The 24,308-nt window shown below is 42.3% G+C and overlaps 1 protein-coding gene across 1 annotated transcript in view; it reads right to left on the reverse strand.

Moving 5' to 3' along the window:
- Positions 1–24,308, reverse strand: part of LOC136863474 (uncharacterized) — a 338,595-nt gene that overhangs the window by 155,985 nt on the left and 158,302 nt on the right. Inside the window, exon 8 of the mRNA XM_068225954.1 lies at positions 12,698–12,881. Within this exon, the coding sequence (XP_068082055.1) occupies positions 12,698–12,881 (184 nt within the window). The remainder of the gene's footprint in view (positions 1–12,697; positions 12,882–24,308) is intronic.

Here is a 24,308-nt window from a genome sequence, read left to right on the forward strand (position 1 = left end):
CAAGACAGAAGACCAGACACTAAGGAGTTAAAGCGTTCAGTGTGTAGAAAAAAATCATATAATTAAGTGATGAAGATGACAAATTACTGTACAAGCGAAGGACGAAATTTTTGTCAACTTTATTAAATGATCTACGGTCCCTTACGAAATGGGAATGAATTCGATATCAGGGAAAATCGAATGGTGTACCATGAAATATGTGTGAGGGCCACAGGAAGAGAATTAATTCATTTGTGGAAAATGTTTGTTATAGTCCTATAGACTAGATAATGTGATGATGTGATGAGCAATAACTATTAATGCTAGTCCGTAAGATCAATAGAAACTTATCAATGTCAATGGTCGTCTTCCTACATGTAATTTGTGATATTAATTGATAAACGTTTGCCTTTGTATTATAATAATGCAAGTTGTGTTTTTGTGTCTTTCATGTGCTTAATTTCGACATGAGATCGGATTCACCCGACTTTCGAGGATGAAAGTGATCCTTTGCAACGTCAGAAAAATAACCATACGCTTAAATTAGAATATTCTACGCAAAAATACATTACATATCAGAGGCAAAATTTTAAATTTGAAATTCACAACATTGGTTGGTTAAAAATGTTACATCACTTAATCTAGAGCCAATGTCCCCAAAATCGATCATACTACTACTACTACTACTACTACGACTACTACTACTACTGCAGATGCTGCAGGTTTAACGTCCCACCGACTACTTATAAGGTTATCGGAGACTTACTGTTGATTACCAGAATTTCGACTTTGATCATTGTCAGTGATATTCATTCCTCAGCTTGCCTGTTCTCCCTGCTAACCACACTGGTTTCTAACGTTTGCAAAAAACATCTTGTGTTTAAGTAATGTAGTGCTTCAGTTTGCATTTCAGATGTCTAAAAGCGACCGAGAGAAAGCGACAAATGTATAATTTAGCCTTTACTAAAACTGATGATAACATGAGATTTTTAACATCACATATGATGATGCATACTCAAATGGCCATCAATTCATTATTGATATTCGATCCAGAGGACAAAGTGACAAGTAAATTGTTGAAGACTAGATCATAACGGCATCGATTTTGCACCATGCGCTTGAGCGACCTTGTTCACACTTCACAGAAAAACATATAAACACACAAAGAGTATGCAAATCTATCACCGATTAAAGTCACAGACGTTTCATTGTTGCAGCTGTCACAGGCATTAGAAGCATCTTGCCCAAGCTCATTTCTAGGTGTGATACACACAAAACTCACACGAGAGTTCTAAGCTTAGGAAAATAGAGGATGAAGTAATACCGGTTTAGTTAACTTTGTACTGATTTTAAAATAATAATATATTGAATAAGCTTTGTTTATTACCTATCTCTTATGTAATGTTTAATATGACAGATAAATATAGATCGTTTCAATGTAATATACCACCCACAAGTCGTCTTTTCTGTTATTAGTTATTTTTATAACGTAATGTATGTACAGTAGTAGTAGGCCTATGGCTTTTCGTGCCGGGAGTGTCCGAAGACATGTTCGGCTCGCCAGTTGCAGGTCTTTTGATTTGACTCCCGTAGGCGACCTGCGCGTCGTGATGAGGATGAAATGATGATGAAGACGACACATACACCCAGCCCCGTGCCAGCGAAATTAACCAATGATGGTTAAAATTCCCGACCCTGCCGGGAATCGAACCCGGGACCCCTCTGGCCAAAGGCCAGCACGCTAACCATTTAGCCATGGAGCCGGACAATGTATGTACAGTAATACGTGTAGACATGAGAATATGACTATATCTCTCTTTTTCCTTCATCTAAGAACAAATCTTCGTTCTATATCCCTATGTGGAACTGGGTCGTCAGAAAATTTCTCCAAAATCACCTACATACTTCCCTAATACGAGTTTTTTAGTTTCATACATACAACATATCTGTTCTAGTCAGAGCTGGATTAAACCCTATATGGGCCTATAGGCAGTTGAAATCTTCGGGGCGCCCTTGATAAATACTTCATACCAAGTATTTAGTTTCACTCGCAAATTTTAATAAAACACCTAACAAATCTAAACATGATCAAATCATTGAGATGATATTAACATTCCAGTTACTTTAAAGGAAAACAGTATTACTTATTAACATGGTTAAGTAATATAATACAGCAGTGCAAAACAGAAAAGTACATGTTAATTACAAACAAACCAAGATCAGTTTCAACATTTCTTTCCCTTCTTTTTTTGCAATAAATCATTGAGATTATCTCGAAAGACTTTTTTTTGGAAGATGTCATATTAAGTAGAAATAATGGCAAGAGTATTTAGTTGAAATGAAATGGCATATGGCTTTTATTGCCGGGAGTGTCCGAGGATATGTTCGTCTCCCCAGGTTCAGGTCTTTCGATTTGATTCCCGTAGGCGACCTGCGCGTCGTGATGAGGATGAAATGATGATGAAGACAACACATACACCCAGCCCCCGTACCAGCGAAATTAATCAATGATGGTTAAAATTCCCGACACTGCCGGGAATCGAACCCGGGACCCCTGTGGCCAAAGGCCAGCCCACTAACCATTTAGCCATGGAGCCGGACAGAGAATTTAGTAGTTCTTGCGCCACTGAATTTCGATGACAACCCTGAAGCGGTTTTAATTGAAAAATGTCGTTCATCAGAAGCATTTATTATGAGTTTGGTCAGTAAAACTGGTCACTAGGGTCATCCTTCAGTGTCAACTATGGTAACAATTGTCGAGCTCCATGCTTCTTACTTTTCATATCTACACTTCATGAACTGTATGAAAGACAAGTGTTATTCTAACTAACTGACCCCATGGCACTACAGCCCTGAAGGGCCTTGGCCTACCAAGCGACCGCTGCTCAGCCCGAAGGCGTGCAGATTACGAGGTGTCGTGTGGTCAGCACGATGAATCCTATCGGCCGTCACTCTTGGCATTCCAGACCGGGGCCGCTATCTCACGGTCAGATAGCTCCTCAATTTTAATCACATAGACTGAATGGACCTCAAACCAGCCGTCAGATCCAGGTAGAAATCCCTGACCTGGCCGGGAATCTAACTTGGGTCCTCCGGGTAAGAGGCACGCTACCCCTACACCACGGGGCCGGCACAAGTGCTATTCGCACGACAATAATTATTTTAAAGAAACTCATCTTGCCATTGTAATTCAGAAACTCATTGAAAATGTGTTAGTAAACTTATCCGCCGTTTACACAGCCACATAATTTACTACATGGAGCCTAAATTTAGTCTCCTCTCTTGGGGCCCCTAACACGTGGAGCCCATACACCTATTGGGTAATCCGGCACTGATTCTAGTGTTAACATTTCAAGGTCCGTTTAAATTCCAGGGTTGGCTTTTCGATCGGTTTCAGCGAGGTATCCCACCTTTACCGCCTCAAAGGCAGTGTCCTGGAGTGTGAGACTTTATACAACTGGAGGCCCGCCGAGGGGGCCTCACTTGCTATGCTGAACAGCTATGCCGCCTTGTCAGGGGATGGGAAGATTGGAAGGGATAGACGAGGAAGAGGGAAGGGAGCGGCCGTGGCCTTACGTCAGGTACAATCCCAGCATTTGCGTAGAGAAAAAGTGGGGAAACCATGGAAAACCACTTCGCTGATGGATGAGGCGGGAATCGAATCCCCCTCTACTCAGTTGACTTCCCGAGGCTGAGCGGACCCTGTTCCAGTCCTCGCACCACTTTTCAAATTTCGTGGCAGAATCGGGTATCGGACTCGGGCCTTCGGGGATGTCAGCTAATCCCACTAACCACTACACTGCAGAGATGGACAAAATTTCAATATATATTACAGCAAAATTTACGTCATTAACAGTCTGGTACTACCGGGCGAGTTGGCCGTGCGGTTGGTGTCGCGCAGCTGTGAGCTTGCATCCGGGAGATAGTGGGTTCGAGTCCCACTGTCGGCAGCCCTGGTTTTCAGTGGTTTCCCATTTTCACACCAGGCCAATGCTGGGGCTGCACGTTAATTAAGGCCACGGCCGCTTCCTTCCCATTCCTAGGCCTTTCCTGTCCCATCGTCGCCATAAGACCTATGTGTGTTGGTGCGACGTAAAGCAAAGAGCAACAAAAAACAGTTTGTAACTATTAACACTGGCTCATCAACGGACAGTAATAATGAATTTGCAGTATATTGATTTTCTAAATTTAAAGACAATAACATAAAGACAGAAATTGTGATTGTTCTCGTAACTGTTTAGGCCTACCTACAGCAGCTATCAGCGCGGAAGCTGGCTGTTGTTATTGCAGGGAATAGCGTGAGCTGCACTTAACTTCAAAGGAAGGCCAAAAATAACTTACCATATTTCGTTACTCACATGACATATCGAAAACTACGTTAATCAAAAACATACTGTTTACCATTCTTTGCTTTACATACGTAACAGACCGATGCAGAATAACACGCAATGCTTCGCCTACCAAACGCCTACCTAACAGCCTACAAAGTGTTTTCTGGCCAGTGGATGCGAGCGAGGTGGAGGTGGGGAATTAAGTGAAGTCTGCATGTTCACCAGAATCTTTAACTGGTGGGAGAGATCTGTGCATACACTTCATTAACATTAAGAAGAAGAAGAATAATCATATAGCCTACCAGGTTTTAAAATTCCTTCAGCTATGATCGCTATTAAGAAACCACGTTCTGCGATAATTTCGCCATGAAACAGTGTTCTTTGGCGTACCTCTAAATTTAAGGATGTGCATAACACGTCAGTAGGCATTATTATTATTATTATTATTATTATTATTATTATTATTATTATTATTATTATTTTAATAGTTGTTTTACGTCGCACCGACACAGATAGGTCTTATGGCGACGATGGGACAGGAAAGGGCCAGGAGTGGGAAGGAAGCGTCCGTGGCCTTAATTAAGGTACAGCCCCAGCATTTGCCTGGTGTGAAAATGGGAAACCACGGAAAACCATCTTCAGGGCTGCCGACAGTGGGGTTCGAACCTACTATCTCCCGAATACTGGATACTGGCCGCACTTAAGCGACTGCAGCTATCGAGCTCGTTTGTAGGCATTATTAAGTACCAAGCAGTCGGTTCTTGAAATGGATTCTACAACTTTGAACACAGCAGTCAATTGTTCCAACTTCCACACTCACCCGGTCTCTCTTCTATTTCGTGTTTCAAACATTTGGGTTGTCCGGTTTACGGTACCTACTGGGGTACTGACTATCTTCCGTCAGTTTGGAATCAAGATATCTAACAATGAAACATCTACCTATACCCTTTCTGTCTGCACCAGTTATTTTCCGTGTTAACTTTCTTATTTCTACCTAACTACTACTGTACATCCCACAAAAAAGAAGAAAGCAAAGTCATCTTCGCACAGGCCATAAACGCCGTAATCTCGGCACTTGGGGGGTAGAGGATTTTTTTTTGCTAGTTGCTTTACGTCGCACCGACACAGATAGGTCTTATGGCGACGATGGGGCAGGAAAGGGCTAGGAATGGGAAGGAAGCGGCCGTGGCCTTAATTAAGGTACAGTCCCAGCATTTGCCTGGTGTGAATATGGGAAACCACGGAAAACCATTTTCAGGGCTGCCGACAGTGGGGTTCGAACCTACTATCTCCCGAATACTGGATACTGGCCGCACTTAAGCGACTGCAGCTATCGAGCTCGGTGTGGAGTAGAGTGGTTAGTTATAAGTCCGGCCACCAGGAATTAACTTGGTACTCTTTTTTATGTAGACTGAGCGTACCTCAGGGCCATGTACACCTTCAGAAATGAAAAACTCGTTTCTTGAATTTTTCGGCTTCCTGACAGGAAGTCGAACCCGCGACCTTCCGGGTAAAGCAAGTACGCCTTTTCCTCCTCGGCCAGGCAGCCCGTCCTGTACATCCCTCTCCTATTCTCATATGTTTGTTATTTTCTTGTCTTGGTCAACTCCAAGCGTACACTTTTCTCCGAAACCGACTGTACAAGTCCTGGGTGTCACAAGACACAGTACACTATGTGATCAAAAGTATCCGGACAGCCCTGTACACTGGTCAACAACAACAAATGACACATGGTATCGGTGTAAAATAAGAGGCAGGGAGGTTTGTATTGGTCAGTTAATTTAAATTGACTGAGGCTATGTCTAGCCTTGTGCAGCCCTTGTAAGGCAGACCCTCCGAGGAAGGTGGATGGCATCTGCCATGTATAGCAAACTGCGTGTTCTTGTAATGGATAGTGTTGTATGTGGTTTGTGAGTTGCAGGGATGTTGGGGACAGTATGATGAGAGTGTATAGGACTAGTATAACTTGGAAACAATTCCCTAAACCCATGGGTAAATAGTAAAAATATCGAGCTCGAATAGTAGGTGTTACTATTATTATTTTTATTATTACTATTATTCTTATTATTATGACTTGTGAGGTGTGGTTATGAAGTCGTTTACGTCTATTATTGTTATTGTTATTATTATTATTATTATTATTATTATTATTATTATTATTATTATTATTATTATTATTATTATTATTATTTACGTAGTTATGTACGGACTTTATTTGGTATAAATCGTGGTCGTAACAAAACATGTGAAGTTATGTCACGACACGTCTGCTGTATGTATATTAGTAAGAGTTTATTTAAAGGAAGAACACGTAATTAATAGAATGTAATTTATTGAAATGAAAACCTACAACCCTGTTTTCCAGTCTTTGACCGGGTCAGGGATGTAATGAATGAATCATATATAGGCTAGTAGTACGATGGAGTCGCCACTCCCAAAGTGATTAATGAATGATTGATATATGCTATGAAATGAGAATGGAGAGTGTTGCTGGAATGAAAGATGGCAGGGAAAACCGGAGTACACGGAGAAAAACCTGTCCCGCCTCCGCTTTGTCCAGCACAAATCTCATATGGAGGGACCGGGATTTGAACCACAGTATCCAGCGGTGAGAGGCCTACGCGCTGCCGTCTGAGCCACGGAGGCTTCAGAGTATAATTTATTATTACCTGTAAATATGATGTATAAATCCAATGTAATCTTTTGAAACACAGGGTAATAGTCCAGAACAACGTATCTTTGTCACTAGAGAGTTACAGAACATTCGATCCATTTGTGAATAGGTTATTGGAGACTCTAGAAATTACGAGAAAACATGTTATGTCATACTTTTCTAGAAGCCAATGGCATTGGTAGCCACATACAGGATATATCAGAATTATACCAAAAAAAAAAACAGAGATGCTCTTCGTGTTATGTTCAGAACGATGGAGCAATCGGATTGGCGGAGAACATTTTGCTTTTCGAAAAAAATGAGGTTACATTTTTACTTGGGGGCGCGCGATTCAGATTGACGAACTTGCCGTATTTGCTATGCCAGAGCAAAAGCCGCTGTCTGGGGAAGTGGGAGACAGAGGTACAAGTTTCTCGTTCGCTTCGCATAGTCGCTTCCCAGCCCAAGTAGGCAGGATAGAGTTTGTTCTACACAAGTTGACTACTATGCGACAACCGTACAAAGAGAGGATGAACTTGTACCAAGAATACAGGCAGCTTTCCAGGTCGTTCACAACAAACCACACAGCCTGAACAGAGTCCAAAGGTCACTACTACACCTTGTGAACTGTGCATCGAAGTAGGAGGGGCGGACGGTATATTGAACATCTACTGTAATAATACCATTGGGCGTATTGTTTTCTTCTTCTTATTCTTTATCTCCTTACCCTCCAGAGTGGGTTTTCCCTCTGGGTCGGGGATACAACTGGGGAGGATAACCAGTACCTCGCCAAGGCGGCCTCGCGTGCTTTGCTGAACAGGGGCCTTGTGGGGGGGATGGGAAGGAATAGACAAGGAAGAGGGAAGGAATCGGCCGTGGCCTTAAGTTAGGTACCATCCCGGCATTTTCCTGGAGGAGAAGTGCTAAACCACGGAAAACCACTTCCAGGATGGCTGAGATAGTAATCGAACCCACCTCTACTCAGTTGACCTATCGAGGCTGAGTGGACCTCGTTCCAGCCCTCGTACCACTTTTGAAATTTCGTGGCAGAGCCGGGAATCGAATCCGGGCCTCCGGGGGTGGCAGCTAATCACACTAACCAGTACACCTCAGAGGCGGACGTATTGTTTCCTTCGTTCGGTATTTCAATTCATTTTCAATATTGTGAGTGAATGAATACACACTCGTGGGGCGGCAGTGTTGCTTCTTCGAGCATGTTGATACTGCGACCAACAGAGGAGAGGAGAAAGGATCTGGTGCGTTCCTTGACTGCCAAGTGTGTCTTAATCGCCGTGTGTTCTTATACTGTGTGTGCAATGGCTGTTTAATAAAACAGCTACGAATATTGCCTGTAATAGACACGGACAATCCTGTGCGAGTCGAACGAGGAGCATTACCTCTGTCTCCATCATACACCACACTCCCCCCTCCCGCCCCTTCTAACCCCGGAAGCACAGCAGCGGCTGGCTCTCTGGCACAGCAAATAGGCGAGTTCGCGCGCCCGGAAGTAACAAAAAGTAACCTCATTTTCTTGAAAAGAAGAAACTTTCTCCACCAATCTGGCTACACCATCGTTCTTAACGTAACACGAAGAGCATCCCTGATATTTTGTCGGTATAGTTCTGATAGTCCGCCTCTGTAGTGCAGTGGTTAACGTGATTAGCTGCCACCCCAGGAGCCCCGGATTCGATTCCCGGCTCGGGCACGAAATTTGAAAAGTTGTATGGGCTCCACTCAGCCTCGGGAGGTCAACTGAGTAGAGGGGGTTCGATTCCCATCTCAGGCATTCTCGAAGTGGTTTTTCGTGGTTTCCCACTTCTCCTCCAGGCAAATGCCGGGATGGTTCCTAACTATTTTTTTTGCTAGTGGCTTTACGTCGCACCGACACAGATAGATCTTATGGCGACGATAGGGCAGGAAAGGCCTAGGAGTTGGAAGGAAGCGGCCGTGGCCTTAATTAAGGTACGGCCCCAGCATTTGCCTGGTATGAAAATGGGAAACCACGGAAAATCATCTTCAGGGCTGCCGACAGTGGGATTCGAACCCACTATCTCCCGGATGTAAGCTCACAGCCGCGCGCCCCTATCCGCTCGGCCAACTCGCCCGGTGGTACCTAATTTAAGGCCACGGCCACTTACTTCCCTCTTCCCTGTCCACCCCTTCCTATCTTCCCATCCCCGACCAGGACACTGCCCTTGAGGCGGTAGAGGTGAGATCCCTCGCGGAGTCCGAGGGAAAAACCAACCCTGGAAGGTAAACGGATTAAGAAAGAAAGAAAGAAAGAAAGAAAGAAAGAAAGAAAGAAAGGGAAAGAATAGTTCTGATACAACCTGTATGCACGAATTCTGTAAGGGATATTTCCATCCTAACGAATGTACCCAAGCGGCTGTCAGTGATGTAAATGTAAATTGGAAACGTGAATGTACAACCGCAGCATAACCACGATCTGGTCGGCCACATATTCTGACACCCAGGAGCAAACGAAAATTAAAGAGGGCGGTGCGAGAAAATCATCGATTGTCTGTAGAAAAATCACCAGTTGTCTCAAAAAAATCACCAGGGAATTTCAAAAGTACTACGCAAAGTACAGCCAATGCCAAGACTGTGAGCCGAGAATTTAAAAGAATAGTGTTTCATGGTCGAATAATAATAATGTTATTTGCATTACGGCCCACTAACTAATTTACGGTTTTCAGAGACGCCGAGGTGCCGGAATTTAGTCCCACAGGAGTTCTTTAACGTGCCAGTAAATTTACCGACACGAGCCTGACGTATTTGAGCACCTTCAAATACCACGGGACTGAGCCAGGATCGAACCTGCCAAGTTGGGGGTCAAAAGGCCAGCGCCTCAACCGTCTGAGCCACTCAGTCTTACTTTCATCGTCGACCAGCTATCCATAAACCCAACATTTCTCCTCTTAGTGAATAGCGCCACTTGGCTTGGAGTAAATAAAGAGCGACGACAATGGACACTGGAACAGTGGAAACAGGTAATTTGAAGTGATGAATCAAGTTGTAAATTGTGGCAATCTAATGGGAGGATTTGGGTATGGAGAATGCCCGGGGAACGCTATCTACCTGAATGTTTAGTACCAACAGTGAAGCTCGTAAAGAAGTGGCATTATGGTGTGGGGATGTTTCTCATGGCATGGACTCGGCCTTCTTGTAGGACTGCATGGTACCGTAAACACAGAAGGATATAGACACATTTTGAATGCTTTCGTACTATAGTTGAGGACAAATCATGACGACCTCGCCTCACACCACTACTTTCCAGTGGCAGCTCGGTGTTATTAGCGACTTAATAGGATTTACTACCTCTACTGCAGCCCGAGTTGCCAAATCGGCTACTGCACTCTACACGAAGAAATGGTAAATACAACAGAGAATGAGGAAGAAAGTGGTTTGGCAACCTCTCCAAAACAAACAAGGATCACTTAGAACTCGTTAACTCAGCAGGGTGCAGGGTGTGATTGACTGCTGGCTTCCAGCTCGCTTCCAGGAACTGAGGCCGTCATGTTTTGTCCCCAACTATACCTACTGTGGAAAATCAATTCGGTGATGACCATTGTTTGTAGCAACATTATAACGCTCCGGGTGAAGATGTTATAATGACGTGTCTTGATGTTCATAACATATTATTGTAACTCGTTGACTGAATGGTCAGCGTATTGGCCTTCGGTTCAGAGGGTCCCGGGTTCGATTCCCGGCTGGGTCTGGGACTTTAACCTTCATTGGTTAATTCCAATGGCCCGGGGGCTGGGTGTTGGTGCAGTCCCCAACATCCCTGCAACTCACACACCACACATAACACATTTCTTCCACCACAACAACACGCAGTTATCTACGCATGGCAGATGCCGCACACCCTCATCGGAGGGTCTGCCTTACAAGGGCTGCACTCTGCTAGAAATAGCCACACGAAATTTTAAAAAAAATGTTACACTAGCCTGCACAATACTATTTCTTTTCCTGCGGTGAAAGTTTAATAAATTCAAGTTTCCTTTCTATTTTCCCGGATCACGTAGGGATTTTTCACAGCAGCCTCGTCATTTCCCTTAATAGCATGATTTTGATCACATTTCACTAAATGTTGACACCCTTTACAGATCTGCAAAAAAATATTCTATAAATTAACATGAATAAAAGTCATGAGCTGGTTTCAAACCTGCTTTCCGTTTTTTCATATCACTTAAGGAATTTTCACAACAGCCTCATCACTTCCTTTCATATCATGATTTTGATCACAATTCACTAAATTTGGACACCCCTTAAAGATCTGCAAGAAAATGATCTAATAGGTGGCCGTAAATGACTTGCCAGGAAAATAAACTTTTCTTCTGAGGTCTGAGATGTTATTGGTGATTGTAAATAATATTGTAGCACACTGTATTCAGTGACGGAGTCCGGTTTTCTTACAGAATACAAAGCATCCAATACAATATAACATTGAGGTTGTATTTTATTTTCACCTAGGGTTACTAGGTGGTCCACTCCCCCCCCCCCCCCCCCGCCGTACTATATATTTTACAGTTTTTCCATAATATTATGTATTCCACCAATTGTTGTGACTGGTATTTTTTGTGTGTATGTCAAAATTATTTTCATAGTTTTGTAAATTTGCACAATATAAGAATTTTAGGATATCTGTTTTTATTGATATTTTCTAAGTGGTACATGATCAAGCATTTTTTTCACTGAATTCTACACACTAATATTGGAGTTGATCATGTATTTTTATGCTTGGTAAAAACTTTCGAGTCCGCCTCTGTGGTGTAGTGGTTAGTGTGATTAGCTGCCACCCCCGGAGGCCCGAGTTCGATTCCCGACTCTGCCACGAAATTTGAAAAGTGGTGCGAGGGATGGAACGGGGTCCACTCAGCCTCGGGAGGTTAACTGAGTAGAGGTGGGCTCGATTTCCACCTCAGCGATCCTGGAAGTGGTTTCCCATGGTTTCCCACTTCTCCTCCAGGAAAATGCCGGGATGGTACCTAACATAAGTCCACGGTCGCTCCATTCCCTTTTCCTTGTCTATCCCTTCCAATCTTCCCATCCTCCCGCAAGGCCCCTGTTCAGCATCGCAGGTGAGGCCGCTTGGGCGAGGTACTGGCCATCCTCCCCAGCTGTATCCCCCGACCCAGAGTCTGAAGCTCCAGGACACTGCCTTGAGGCGGTAGAGGTGGGATCCCTCGCTGAGTCCGAGGAAAAAACCGACCCTGGAGGGTAAACAGATAAAGAAGAAGAAGAAAACTTTCGAAACATCATCATCATCATCATCATCATCATCAATGTCCCACTCCAGTCGCCCGGGTGTGGTTTTTCGTAACGTTATGAAATGAATTCAAATTTCCTTAAATTTACATTAAATCTCGACCATCAATATATATATAATATCTAATTACATAAAATATGTACGTGTTGCGACAAAACGGTTAGTATTTTCGGAATCAACACGTCGTTTTCCCTATGAACCACCTGCTTTGACCAAAAGCGGGTAATCATTACAGGCTAGCGAAAATTTAAGTACAGCTTGTTTTGCCGCATACTGTATTTAATTGTAAATTATATTTTGGAATAAAATCAGATGTCAAAATTTTCCATTTTTAGGGTACTAACCTCCGTTGTATTTTTGAAGATGCTTTATAGAATTATTTGATGACAAGCTCAACCAGTTAAATATACATACATACACATATATACAAGGTACCTGAACTTATCCTGTGAAGAAGTTAACTTGGCGCTGTCAGAGAGCCCACTCATGGCCAACTCATGGTCAGGTATGGGAGGCAACTTCCTACGCATGCGTAACGACTTCTGAGAATCCGTCTCGCTCAAGGTGTCCGAAGAGTCTCCTCCGGTATCCCTGGGTCCTCGAGGTGTTCCGACAGGCGTTCCCTGCGGTGTTCCAAGCGGCGTACCTGAAACCCCAATAAAAGCATTAGTGTTTCCTATGATGTTCCAAGATGTGTAACCGCTGCACCAAGTGAGCTGTTAATATTTATATAGTTCTTTAACAATGTTTTAGTAACATCAAATTGTGATATTCTAGGAGCACCAAGACATCTGTTAACAGTTGTTTAAGTGTTCCAAGCTTGCCGTTACGAAGGAAAACGTAGGATATCTTCACTATCATGGTATGCAGAGGCGGATTCAGGGAGGGGCTGAGGGGGTCTTTAGCACCCCACCCTCTACTTACATTTAAATGTTTAAAGTTGAAAAGTCTGCATTAAACTTTCAAGATTTGATTCACGGGTTTGATGTCGGATCAAATATGTCAGGTAAATTTATCGGAACCCAAACACTGATTTTAAATGAGCAACCTTTGGCATTTTACACACACACTGCTTCGGCCATCAACTGAACTTGTTGCATTACAAAAAGCTGTGATATTATGTGAATTAAGAAAATGTTAGTGATTATCTCATCAGTGACGACGTTTGTCTCTGCTTCTGTATGTCTGCTCTTCAAAGAGTGTTATCAATGAACCTGATATTAGTGAGTCAAAAAAGACCAAGTTAAAAGCATTTTGTCTTACTCATTTGGTTTTTTTTGCTATTGGCTTTACGTCGCACCGACACAGATAGGTCTTATGGCGACGATGGGCAGGAAAAGGCTAGGACTGGGAAGGAAGCGGCCGGGTTCGATTCCCGGTTCTGCCACGAAATTGGAAAAGTGGTACGAGGACTGGAACAGGGTCCACTCATCCTCATGAGGTCAACTGAGTAGAGGTGGGTTCGATACCCTACTCAGCCATCCTCGAAGTGGTTTTCCGTGGTTTCCCACTTCTCCTCCAGGCAAATGCCGGGATGGTACCTAACTTAAGGCCACGGACGCTTCCTTCCCTCTTCCTTGACTATCCCTTCCAATCTTCCCACCCCCCGCAAGGCCCCTGTTCAACATAGCAGGTGAGGCCGCCTGGGCGAGGTACTGGCTATCCTCACCAGTTGTTTCCCCCGACCCAGTTTCTGAAGCTGCAGGACACTGCCCTTGAGGCGGTAGAGGTGGGATCCCTCGCTGAGTCCGACGGAAAAACCGACCCTGGAACGTAAACCGATAACGGAGACGAAGAGATTAATATTTAATATTAATACTGAACCCATAATTCTACGATGAGAAAATTACTTTTTTTATTTTCTCAATATTTATTTCAAATAAAAGTTACTTGTTTGAGAGCGGCCATTTCATGAGTCTGGCTGTCTCGTGGGAGCGAGCGCCCCGTGTCTGGCCGAGCCGCAAGCTCGTGAAATACCGTGACACTTCGGTGGACTTCGAATATTCAACAATTTTTCAAATTTAAGGAATTCTTCGTAACGAGAGATTTTGGCAACACAGTAAATCCTGAAATAAAGAATCTAAATTATTCTTAAACCCTATGGGAAGACAGAACCCCCAGGGTAAATACAAATGCAGTTAAGCCTAGAGACAAATCTGCGTCAGATCCGCGGACTACCCACAACGTGCCAAGGTCAATGAATGAAGAAAACCTGCGAAACGCCCGGGCAGAAATAATTTATTTCGCCTATTGCGAGTATGGGAAAATTATGAGATTAACACAGAAATAAATTGTAAGTCTGTCCGAAGTCATGGAACAAATTTCAGAAAAATCGGTCTATTGGATGCGGAATTAGCATATTGCATAACCAAGCTCCATGTTGTGAGTAGCGTCACCCCATAGAGTATAAAAGAAACCTCCCTCCGTATATTTCTCAGTGTCTGTCTGGTTTCTGAAGCAGCGGAGCCCACGCCCATCGTCGGCAGAAAAGTGTAAAAAAAAGTTGATCTCCAAATAACTTATTACATGTTCGTGGCTATGGTTCAGATCTTCTGTTAGAAATGGAAGATGATAGAAATTTTCTGAGCTGCTGCTAATGAAACTTTGAAGGTTTAGAAGTGATTGAATTTCTCTCGGTATTCAGTGTGTGTTTGTTAAAGAGGAGTTTGAAGTTAGCTACTGTGTCTGGTTTCTTATCTTTTGGAACACCTGGCCGTAGTCGGGCGAGAAGGGGACAGTCTTGTGAACGCAGTAGATGTGGTCATTTGAGCAGAGTGTTCGTCGCTTGCTAAACGTTTGAAAGTGCGTTGGAAAGTGTTGTGTAATTTAAGTTATATTTATAAAGAAGATGTATAACCTAGCTATGGTAGGCTAGTCGAGAGGTTTGCTGGCTAAATGCAGCCAGAACTCCAAGGATGACGGCTAAGATCACAGGTCTGTAACCTTTTAATCAATGTTGTAGTTAGAATGTTGTTTGTCCCAACCAAATCTTTCATTGCGTGTGTCCGGGTGATATTTTGTAATGATCAGAAAAAAAGTATTATAATTTTGGTCAGCGTGTGAAAATCTTTAGTTTTGTAAAAATTCACATCAAGAAACTATAAAATGCGACGTTTAAATCTTGTGTTAATGCTCTTTGAGATATTGTCCGAAGTGAGGAAAATTAGGAAGGTGATCATGATAAAGTAGTCGTGGCGAATGTCTTAATTTCGAATATCGTTTGAATTCAGATTTTTTTCGAAATAATAATAATAATAATAATAATAATAATAATAATAATAATAATAATAATAATAATAATAATAATGTCTACCGAGGGATAAAACTTTCCTACGTTAAAGGTGGATTTAACAAGCATGTTCTACAAGGATTGCGGGCGTTTAGAAAAATTCCAGTGAAATTCGATAAAGTTATGTTTTATTCATGGGAAGTAAAAATTTGTGATATCGTGTATGTCGATGATATGAAAAATCATGGTGTGTTGTTGTAATCTCGAGGTCCGAAAGTTGTAGTAACAGTAAAAATAAAAAGGTGTATTTTCATAAAAGTTGTTGTTTTTCACAAGAGGATTGAGATTTGAAAAAGGTCTTGAAATATAAGAAAAATGGATTGAGAGCGAAGAATTTATATATGTGGAGATGAGAGTGGTAGAAATGTTGAAGGCAAAAGGGAGCCTGGATTTTACGTAATACCGCCATGAGAAGGCGAGGAGAATGAATTTTTGAGATAGGCTATATTTGCCGAGGAAGAGTTTTTGAGACAGGCTATATTTGCCGAGGAAGGATTTTTGAGACAGGCTGTATATTAAATGTGAGATTTATGTGGCAGGCTGTAGTATATTCCGCTAACAATCCGAAAGCTGGGACCTGGGGAAGGTCGCTCCGTGATAATTATAGTGTGAAGCACAGTAAACGTCAAATAAGATCCCAAGTGAAAAACGATTTTTGGTGAAGATGGTAACTCTTGGTAGTAAAATTTCAAGTGACTAGTTACGTAAAGTCAGTAATGAATGTTAGAATAATATGACCTCAAGGATAAAAGAGCATTTGAATACATGGTTGGTGTTGTTTGACTGTAATGACGAGTTTCCATTTAATAAAGTTCATAAATTACAAGGCGGTAATTTATCAGTAAATCGGAGCATTTGTGAAATAGATATTGGATGTATGTTTGAAAAATGAAGGTAGGCGATCTGAGGGCCTCACCCTAAAATTGTAGTATGGATCTCTGCGCTGGTGATGATTATTATTTTTGACGACATCCACTAAATGTTAGACGTGTGTTGGAAGTCTATATTATTCTTTCCTAAACTTCATTGCGCATGCTGAGATCGTGTTTGAGTAGGGGGATTGTTCGCCACGCGATATTTATTTTCAATTTCACGTTTTTTTGTAACAAGATAGAAACTTATTGCATTTTTTCGACTTGCATTCGTTCTGCGGCAAGAGTTGTTTTGTTGTGTCTAAGTAGTTTCGACCAGATTTACAGTTTAAAATACCAGAGTTTGTTTGAAATTACGATTTCGCCTGATATGCTAGGGGAAGCGTATACGACCCAGTTTTCGCCCGACAATAGATTTAGGACGTCACATGTTATCCTAGGAGTATACTGATGATGAGACGTCCTAGTTCACCCTCAACGATAGAATTAGGAAGGTACGTGTACATAGAGGTCAGTGTTAGGGTGTACAGATGTTAAGTAGGCCCGACGAGAGGTCTGGGAGGTCAGCTGTACATACTCAAGTCTTAGATTAGATGTTTTTGCGAAGTGACCTGATCGAAGGTAGTGTCTACAGTAAAATACGAAATGTGAAGAGTGTTAGATCGGTAATAACGAGGCCCAACTTGCGCGCAGCCCTCAGCAGCTGGAAGGTGTTTACCTAAGATTATGGAACCGCTGTCCGACTCGTTGGCTGAACGGTCAGCGTACTGGCCTTCGGTTCAGAGGGTCCCGGGTTCGATTCCCGGCCGGGTCGGGGATTTTAACCTTAATTGGTTAATTCCATTGACACGGGGCTGGGTGTATGTGTTGTCTTCATCATCATTTCATCCTCATCACGACGCGCAGGTCGCCTACGGGAGTCAAATAGAAAGACCTGCACCTGGCGAGCCAAACCCGTCCTGGGATACCCCGGCACTAAAAGCCATACGACATTTCATTTCATGGAACCGCTATCGGCAAATGAGGGTTGTCCAACATTGGGTACTGAGCTAACGGTGATTAAATATTTTGCTGTAGTTCTCCATGCGTGTTTGAGTTCAAAGAACTTCGGTATTTTCTTTTATTTTACGGACATAATTGTTTTGTCGTTATGATGTCCATTTTTGCTTTGGCGGTGTGCATGTTGACATTCGACGTATAAGTGTGAGACTTGAGTTACGAATGTGGATTCGATTCGTCAGCCAGTAATATATTTTATTTTCAATCTTTGTCGTTCTTTCATTTTTATACGTAGTTAAGCTCGGTAAATTGATAGTTTTGTAAGTAGTGTGTTGGGACAAACAATAAGTAGATGGATCTGTGATGGTAGTCATTGTTAAGTAGGAAAGAATTCTGTAATTTGTGTATTTTTTCTCTGTGGACTTGTAATTTTATTAAGCGTAACGTAACCATTCATAATCTGAAAGTCGGTTTCATAATAATAATTTTCAAGTGATTTACCACTTTTTAATTAACTTCAGTGTTTGGCATTTCTTCTAAATGCGTGATGAATAAGTGTTTCCTGCATTTCGCAGTTTTGTTCCTACAGAACGACGTAACGTAAGATCCTCGCGGATCGTGTTGTTGTTGGTTCCTTCTGAACAGCTGTTTGGGTGATGCACGTTTAGCATCGGGTTTATTTTATCACTTAAGAGTGTCATGAAATGACAAATACATGGTGGAATTTTGTTTCAATTATGAATTCTGCTGTTAACTTGTAGTGAACACCATGCTTTCCAATAATATTTCGCAACCTATCCAAAGCAACTGATAGTCAATTTGGTTCGATTAAGGCTCCATTCGGCGGGTGTTCCGTATCCGTAAGGGTATTCGACTGGTGGATAACCTTAATTAAGAGTAAATCAGGCGTTCTACTTGTTGAAGGTCAGATTTTCCACGGATCGTGTGGATTAATTCTCAGTTATCGTTTGGATTAATAGGTGCCCGATTTTTCAGGTTTTCCTTTCATTTTTCTCAGTTTCGCCGTCCACTAATTTATGATATTCCTACTTTCACCGAAGCAAATTCTTCGATATTGTAAAAGAAAATATAGACGCTATGCAATGTGACTGCGTTGAAACATTTCATAATTAATAATTAATTGTTGATCAAGGATTTATATAAATAAAATATTCTTTTGTGCCATTAAGAATTTAATAAAAGTTAGTAAGCACATATTTGCTCCTCATTTCAAGTAGTTAGGCTCTCTTCTGAACCCCATCGTTTGGTTAAGATCGTGACCGAATCATTCCCGCAACGACCCCAAGATTTAGGAGTTCAATATTGCTCTACTGTAGCAGCTGTGGCCGACCAACGATGGAACGGTAAGTCAAGGGTTCAATACAGTAATAATGTTATTTGCTTTACGTCCCACTAACAACTTTTACGGCTTTCGGAAACGCCGAGGTGCCGCAATTTAATCCCCCGGGTGTTCTTTCACCTGCCATTAAATCTATTGACACGAGGCTGACGTATTTTAGCACTTTATAAATACCACCGGATTGAGCCAGGATCGAACCTGTCAAGTTGGGGTCAGAAGGCCAGCGCTTCAATGGTCTGAACCACTCAGCCCGGCTGTACCTTAATTAAGGCCACGGTCGTTTCCTTGCCTATTCTAGTCCTTTCCTATCCCATCGACGCCTATAAGAACTACCAGTGTCAGTGCGACGTAAAACAAATTAAAAATTAACCTGTTATTTCGTTTTTGCTAGTGGCTTTACGTCGCACCAACACAGATAGGTCTTATTGCAACGATGGGATAAGAATGGCCTAGGACTTGGAAGGAAGCGGCCGTAGCCTTAATTAAGGTACAGCCCCAGCATTTGCCTGGTGAAAATGGGAAACCACGGAAAACCATCTTTAGGGCTGCCGACAGTGGGATTCGAACCCACTATCTCCTGGATGCAAACTCACAGCCGTGCGCCCCTAATTGCACGACCAACTCGCCCGGTCTTCTGTTATTTAACACGTGCTCGTTTGTGGTACTATTTGATTCACTTTTGGGTATGAAATTAGCGGCATTAAATCCATCATAAATGAAAATATCCCTCGATGATCGCTCCTTGCTCACTATTTGCATTACCAACTCACAGCGCTAGCCCGCGCGGTACCTCAGGGAAGTCCGCTAGAGTGCTCTGAACCTCGTGACTTGCACGTTCCTCATAGCTGAGCTGATCTTAGTATATTGGTTAAGGTTTGTGTTGCGAAATTTACGTCAGGCAAAGAAGAGACTCTCTCATCAAGGGGCTGGTGACTGATGTTGCCAAAATTCGATAAGGGAAACCACTATTGGAAACTAGATGCATCGGCACCATTCCGTGTTCTCGAAGATACTGTCAGCGTAGCGTTGGAATTAGGGATGGGCCACTCGATCGCCTGCTCGAGCAGGCTCGAGTGCTGACGTCACGAACTGGTGTGTCGAGCGTGGTCGAGCCAGATCGAGCAACACGGAATCCCCTCATGACGTAGGCTTGCATGTGCGCTAAGCAGGAGTGTGTGTTAGGGCTCGAGCCACAATTCCGTCTGCACTCATTCTCGTTGATATTCACCTTCCGGCACTACGCGTAGAGTAGAAGTAGAGTCATTAGCGATAGCGTCCATTCTACAGAAATACATACGTACCGTAAGTCATAGTGGACGCATCAGTTTATTAAATCCATATATGCCCAGAATTACTTTTTTTTAGCAAATGGAAGTGACTGCTCGACATGGTGATGAGCTCTGCATAGTGATAGTATTTGTGTGGTTTTCCTTTCGTTACTTGGTCGCTACTTCCATTTTTGGTTCTTCTGAACATTGTATGTATCATTTTAATAATATATTCTGTTCAGTTTTATTATAATGCTATATTTACTATTTCTCCTACATAATAAAAAATGTGAACAGACCTGAAGTCCTGCGTCCGATATAATATAACTGGGTTTTTTGCTATTGGTTTTACGTCGCACCGTCACAGATAGGTGTTATGGCGACGATGGGATAGGAAAGGTGTTAGGAGTGGGAAGGAAGCGGCCGTAGCCTTAATTAAGCTACAGCCCCAGCATTTGCCTGGTGTGAAAATGGGAAACCACGGAAAACCACTTCGAGGATGGCTGAGGTGGGAATCGAACCCACCTCTACTCAGTTGACCTCCAGAGGCTGAGTGGACCCCGTTCCAGCCCTCGTACCACTTTTCAAATTGCGTGGCAGAGCCGGGAATCGAACCCGGACCTCCGGGGATGGCGGCTAATCACGCTAACCACTACACCACAGAGGCGGACTTACTTACATATTACGCCGTATCATTTCTCAGGCGATAATATTACTCTAGGATAACAACCATATAATCCATATACTCCTATGCTGTGTAAAGGCCGGTCTCCACTGATTAACATTTAACAACATGTTAAATGTTAAAAGTGTTAAATGTTAACTGGTGACACCATTAGCATGTTAAATGTTAAATGTCAAAAACTGTTTCATTTAACATTGTGTCCACACTTAATAAACATGTTAAACTTGACATTCTTTGTTTATATACAGGAAGTTCATCATATCAGTTTATGGTAATACATTTAGATGGTGTCTAGTATTTTTAAATAAGGACAATGGACTCAGATGAAGAGGAATTGGCCTTTGTTATTGCCACTGTTGCTTCTTGTTATGATTTAGAAATGCAGTTTTATTAGGCACATTTTCTCCCCTCACTCTGCTCATTGCTTCAAAAGCAAACCACTTTGAAGTATAAGCTTCGTCCGCTCCCGACTACCGAATTTTCTGAACTTTCTGCAATTCTCGACTGTACTGGGAGCGGAGGGACGCTAGTTTTTTTTTTCGATTTACTCGTGGGAACAGTTATAGATATTTTCGAGTTCCAGGAAACTGTCGGCTTTCTTCGCTTTATATCTGTATTCCTCTGATGAGACATCCCACAAATAAGGCCTTTCTATTATATCATTAATTAAGTCCAGAGTAATCTCCTTGCTCTACTCCATTTCTGACTATACATTTTAGTATAGTGCAGAGAGAACGACACACGTGCGTGTACTGTATTTGTAGCTTATAACAAAGAGAAGGAGTGTTGCGGAGTGTTTAATTATAATCCTACTATATGAGGAGCACATCGTTTGCGTCGTTTAGGTTATGTGTTGGCATGGAAACATCATGGAAGTTGCCGAAGCTGTGCCGACATCGCACGAACAACGAATTGACTTGACATGTTTTCCACTTGGAGCGGAAAACACGCCAACATGTTAAAAGTGTTAACTCAACATTCTGAGTTAACATGCAAAGTCAATTGGAAGACACAATTACAATATACATGTCAACTGTAACATGTTAAATTTAACATGTTGGTGTTAAATGTTAAACAGTGGAGACCGGCCTTAAGGGATTCAATGTATTCCGTTAATAATGTTAAGGCATTATCATTATAAACATTATTTTCATGGTACGAAATGTAATAAGCTATTTCTGAAATTGCCATATAGTTTGTTCAGTTGTGTTGCTGTACACACACTGGTTTCATTTCATTAGGATTAAAAGAGCAAAGAAGATTACCACTCATCTGATTTAGTACAAGGTAATCACTCATAGATGGCAGGCCATACTCCTGCTCGAGTACTGCTCGACCTAGATCGAGCAGTGACGTCATCAGCTCGAGCCGCTCGAGCTGCGCTCATGCCCATCCCTAGTTGGAATTCAAACCTCACATCTTCGAAAAATGATTTTTTTTCATTCCTATTTAGAAGTGGATTTTTACACTCGGGTTCGTAAAAGCACTTTCGTAAGAATTGGATATAAAATGTGATTACAAAGAAAAGGAATGACAGATAATGTACTTTTCTTAGTCACGTCCGATTTATTACACGTCAGTTGGTTTGACAATATGTTCAGTAGTGTATAAATAACTTAATTAAAGATAGCAATTTTTTTCAAAAAATATAGGGTTGGTAACAAAACATTATTTAAGGGGAACTATAAAAGAGAGTAAAAATCCCCCCGTCCTGACTTCAAGACTGAATACTGTATTTCTTGACGAATTTTCAAATTAATAGAAGTAATAGTTTTCCCATAAATGTTCCTTAAATTTCATCATTTTAACATGGGCAGCATAGGCACCTCCGGCTCCCCTTAAGTCTAGGGAATTTGCTTAAGAAAATGTTAGTCCTTTCTCTCTCCTGCCGAACATAACAGTGTACGGAATTTGGCGCCTCCAAAAATCGTAAAAGTGGGACGTAAAGCCAATGATTACATTATTATTAGTATACAGAATTTACCTACATTGTTGAGAAGACCGATAGCATCTGGTCTAAAACTTTCTTTTTTTGCAATTTGCTTTACGCCGCACCGACACAGACAGGTCTCATGGCAACGATGGGATAGGAAAAACCTAGTAGTGGGAAGGAAGCGGCCATGGCCTTCATTAAGGTACAGCCCCCAGCATTTGCCTGGCGTCAAAATGGGGAACAACTCTCTCTCGGTGATGAGAGTATCGAATTCCAATTTCAATAAAACCCTGCTTACAGTCTCATAATATTCGTGTTGTCTAATCATAACAGAGACGCTTACAAAAACTACTTTATCCTGAATTACGGAATGGTGGAGTACCCTGAAAAGAGATCCCAGAGTGTACTGGCATTTACAGTAGAAGTAAGCGCTGTTTGATTCCTCTTACATAGAACGTTCAGTTTTTACAGCTTATGGTTCACTTCAAAAGTTCTCCATGGGTGGCAAATGTAGGGGATTTATTGGCTAAAATTGAGTCGACATTTTTTTTTACTAGGGGCTTTACGTCGCGCCGACACAGATAGGTCTTATGGCGACGATGCGATAGGAAAGGCCTAGGAGTTGGAAGGAAGCGGCTGTGGCCTTAATTAAAGTACAGCCCCAGCATTTGCCTGTTGTGAAAATGGGAAACCACGGAAAACCATTTTCAGGGCTGCCGATAGTGGGATTCGAACTTACTATCTCCCGGATGCAAGCCACAGCCGCGCGCCTCAAGACTCGACATTTTCGGTGAAGCCAATTGTATGTAAGAACCTTCTTATAATATGACACTGCCGATTCATTTGAAGAAATGGAAAGAAAATAGAACGCAAGATCGTTGAGTTGTTTCTATATTTTGATAACTGACAGTGCACCTTTAAACACCGCACCTGCTGTCCGAGGAAAATATTGCACTCGCGAATAAGTTCTGGAATGTTAGGCCTACATTGCCTTCTGATGTGAACACCGTAAGCATAGTCGTTGACGCGATATTTATCAACAAAAACATTATAATTTCTACAATGTCTCTAATTATGGCATTTATTGCATCACTGAATACGAGACAAATGACCCCGAAGGATCAACAGCTGACACGTACACATCTAGATGTAAGGTCCTCACATGTGCCTCTAAATACACAGCAAGTCCCAAAGAAGAGAATATATTTCTAGATTTGTGCAAATTTTCTGTTTTCGCTTTCCGGTATTCGGAGAATGTGGCAATCTTTCCTCTCTGAGCTGCGTCCGCTAGTACGTGACCAATACGGCATGTGACGTCTGTGTACCTCCCTCGGCCCACATTAGGTTACTACGGCCAAGCCGGCTGGCTGCATGTGAGACCACCATCCGACCTCGAGCATCTGGCAGAGACCAAGTTGTTGTGTATCTCACTAATTATATTCGAGTAGAGTACAGAACCGTTGCATGTTGACCTTTCTTTATCAAGTTCTTACTCTCATGACACGCCAGCTGAGCCTCCGTGGCTCACCGCTGGGTTCCGTTGGTTCAAATACCGGTCACTCCATGTGAGATTTGTGCTGGACAAAGCGGAGACGGGGCAGGTTTTTCTCCGGGTACTCCGGTTTTCCCTGTCACATTTCATTCCAGCAACACTCTCCAATATAATT

This window comes from Anabrus simplex, chromosome 2, assembly GCF_040414725.1.
Source record: "Anabrus simplex isolate iqAnaSimp1 chromosome 2, ASM4041472v1, whole genome shotgun sequence".
Taxonomy (NCBI): domain Eukaryota; kingdom Metazoa; phylum Arthropoda; class Insecta; order Orthoptera; family Tettigoniidae; genus Anabrus; species Anabrus simplex.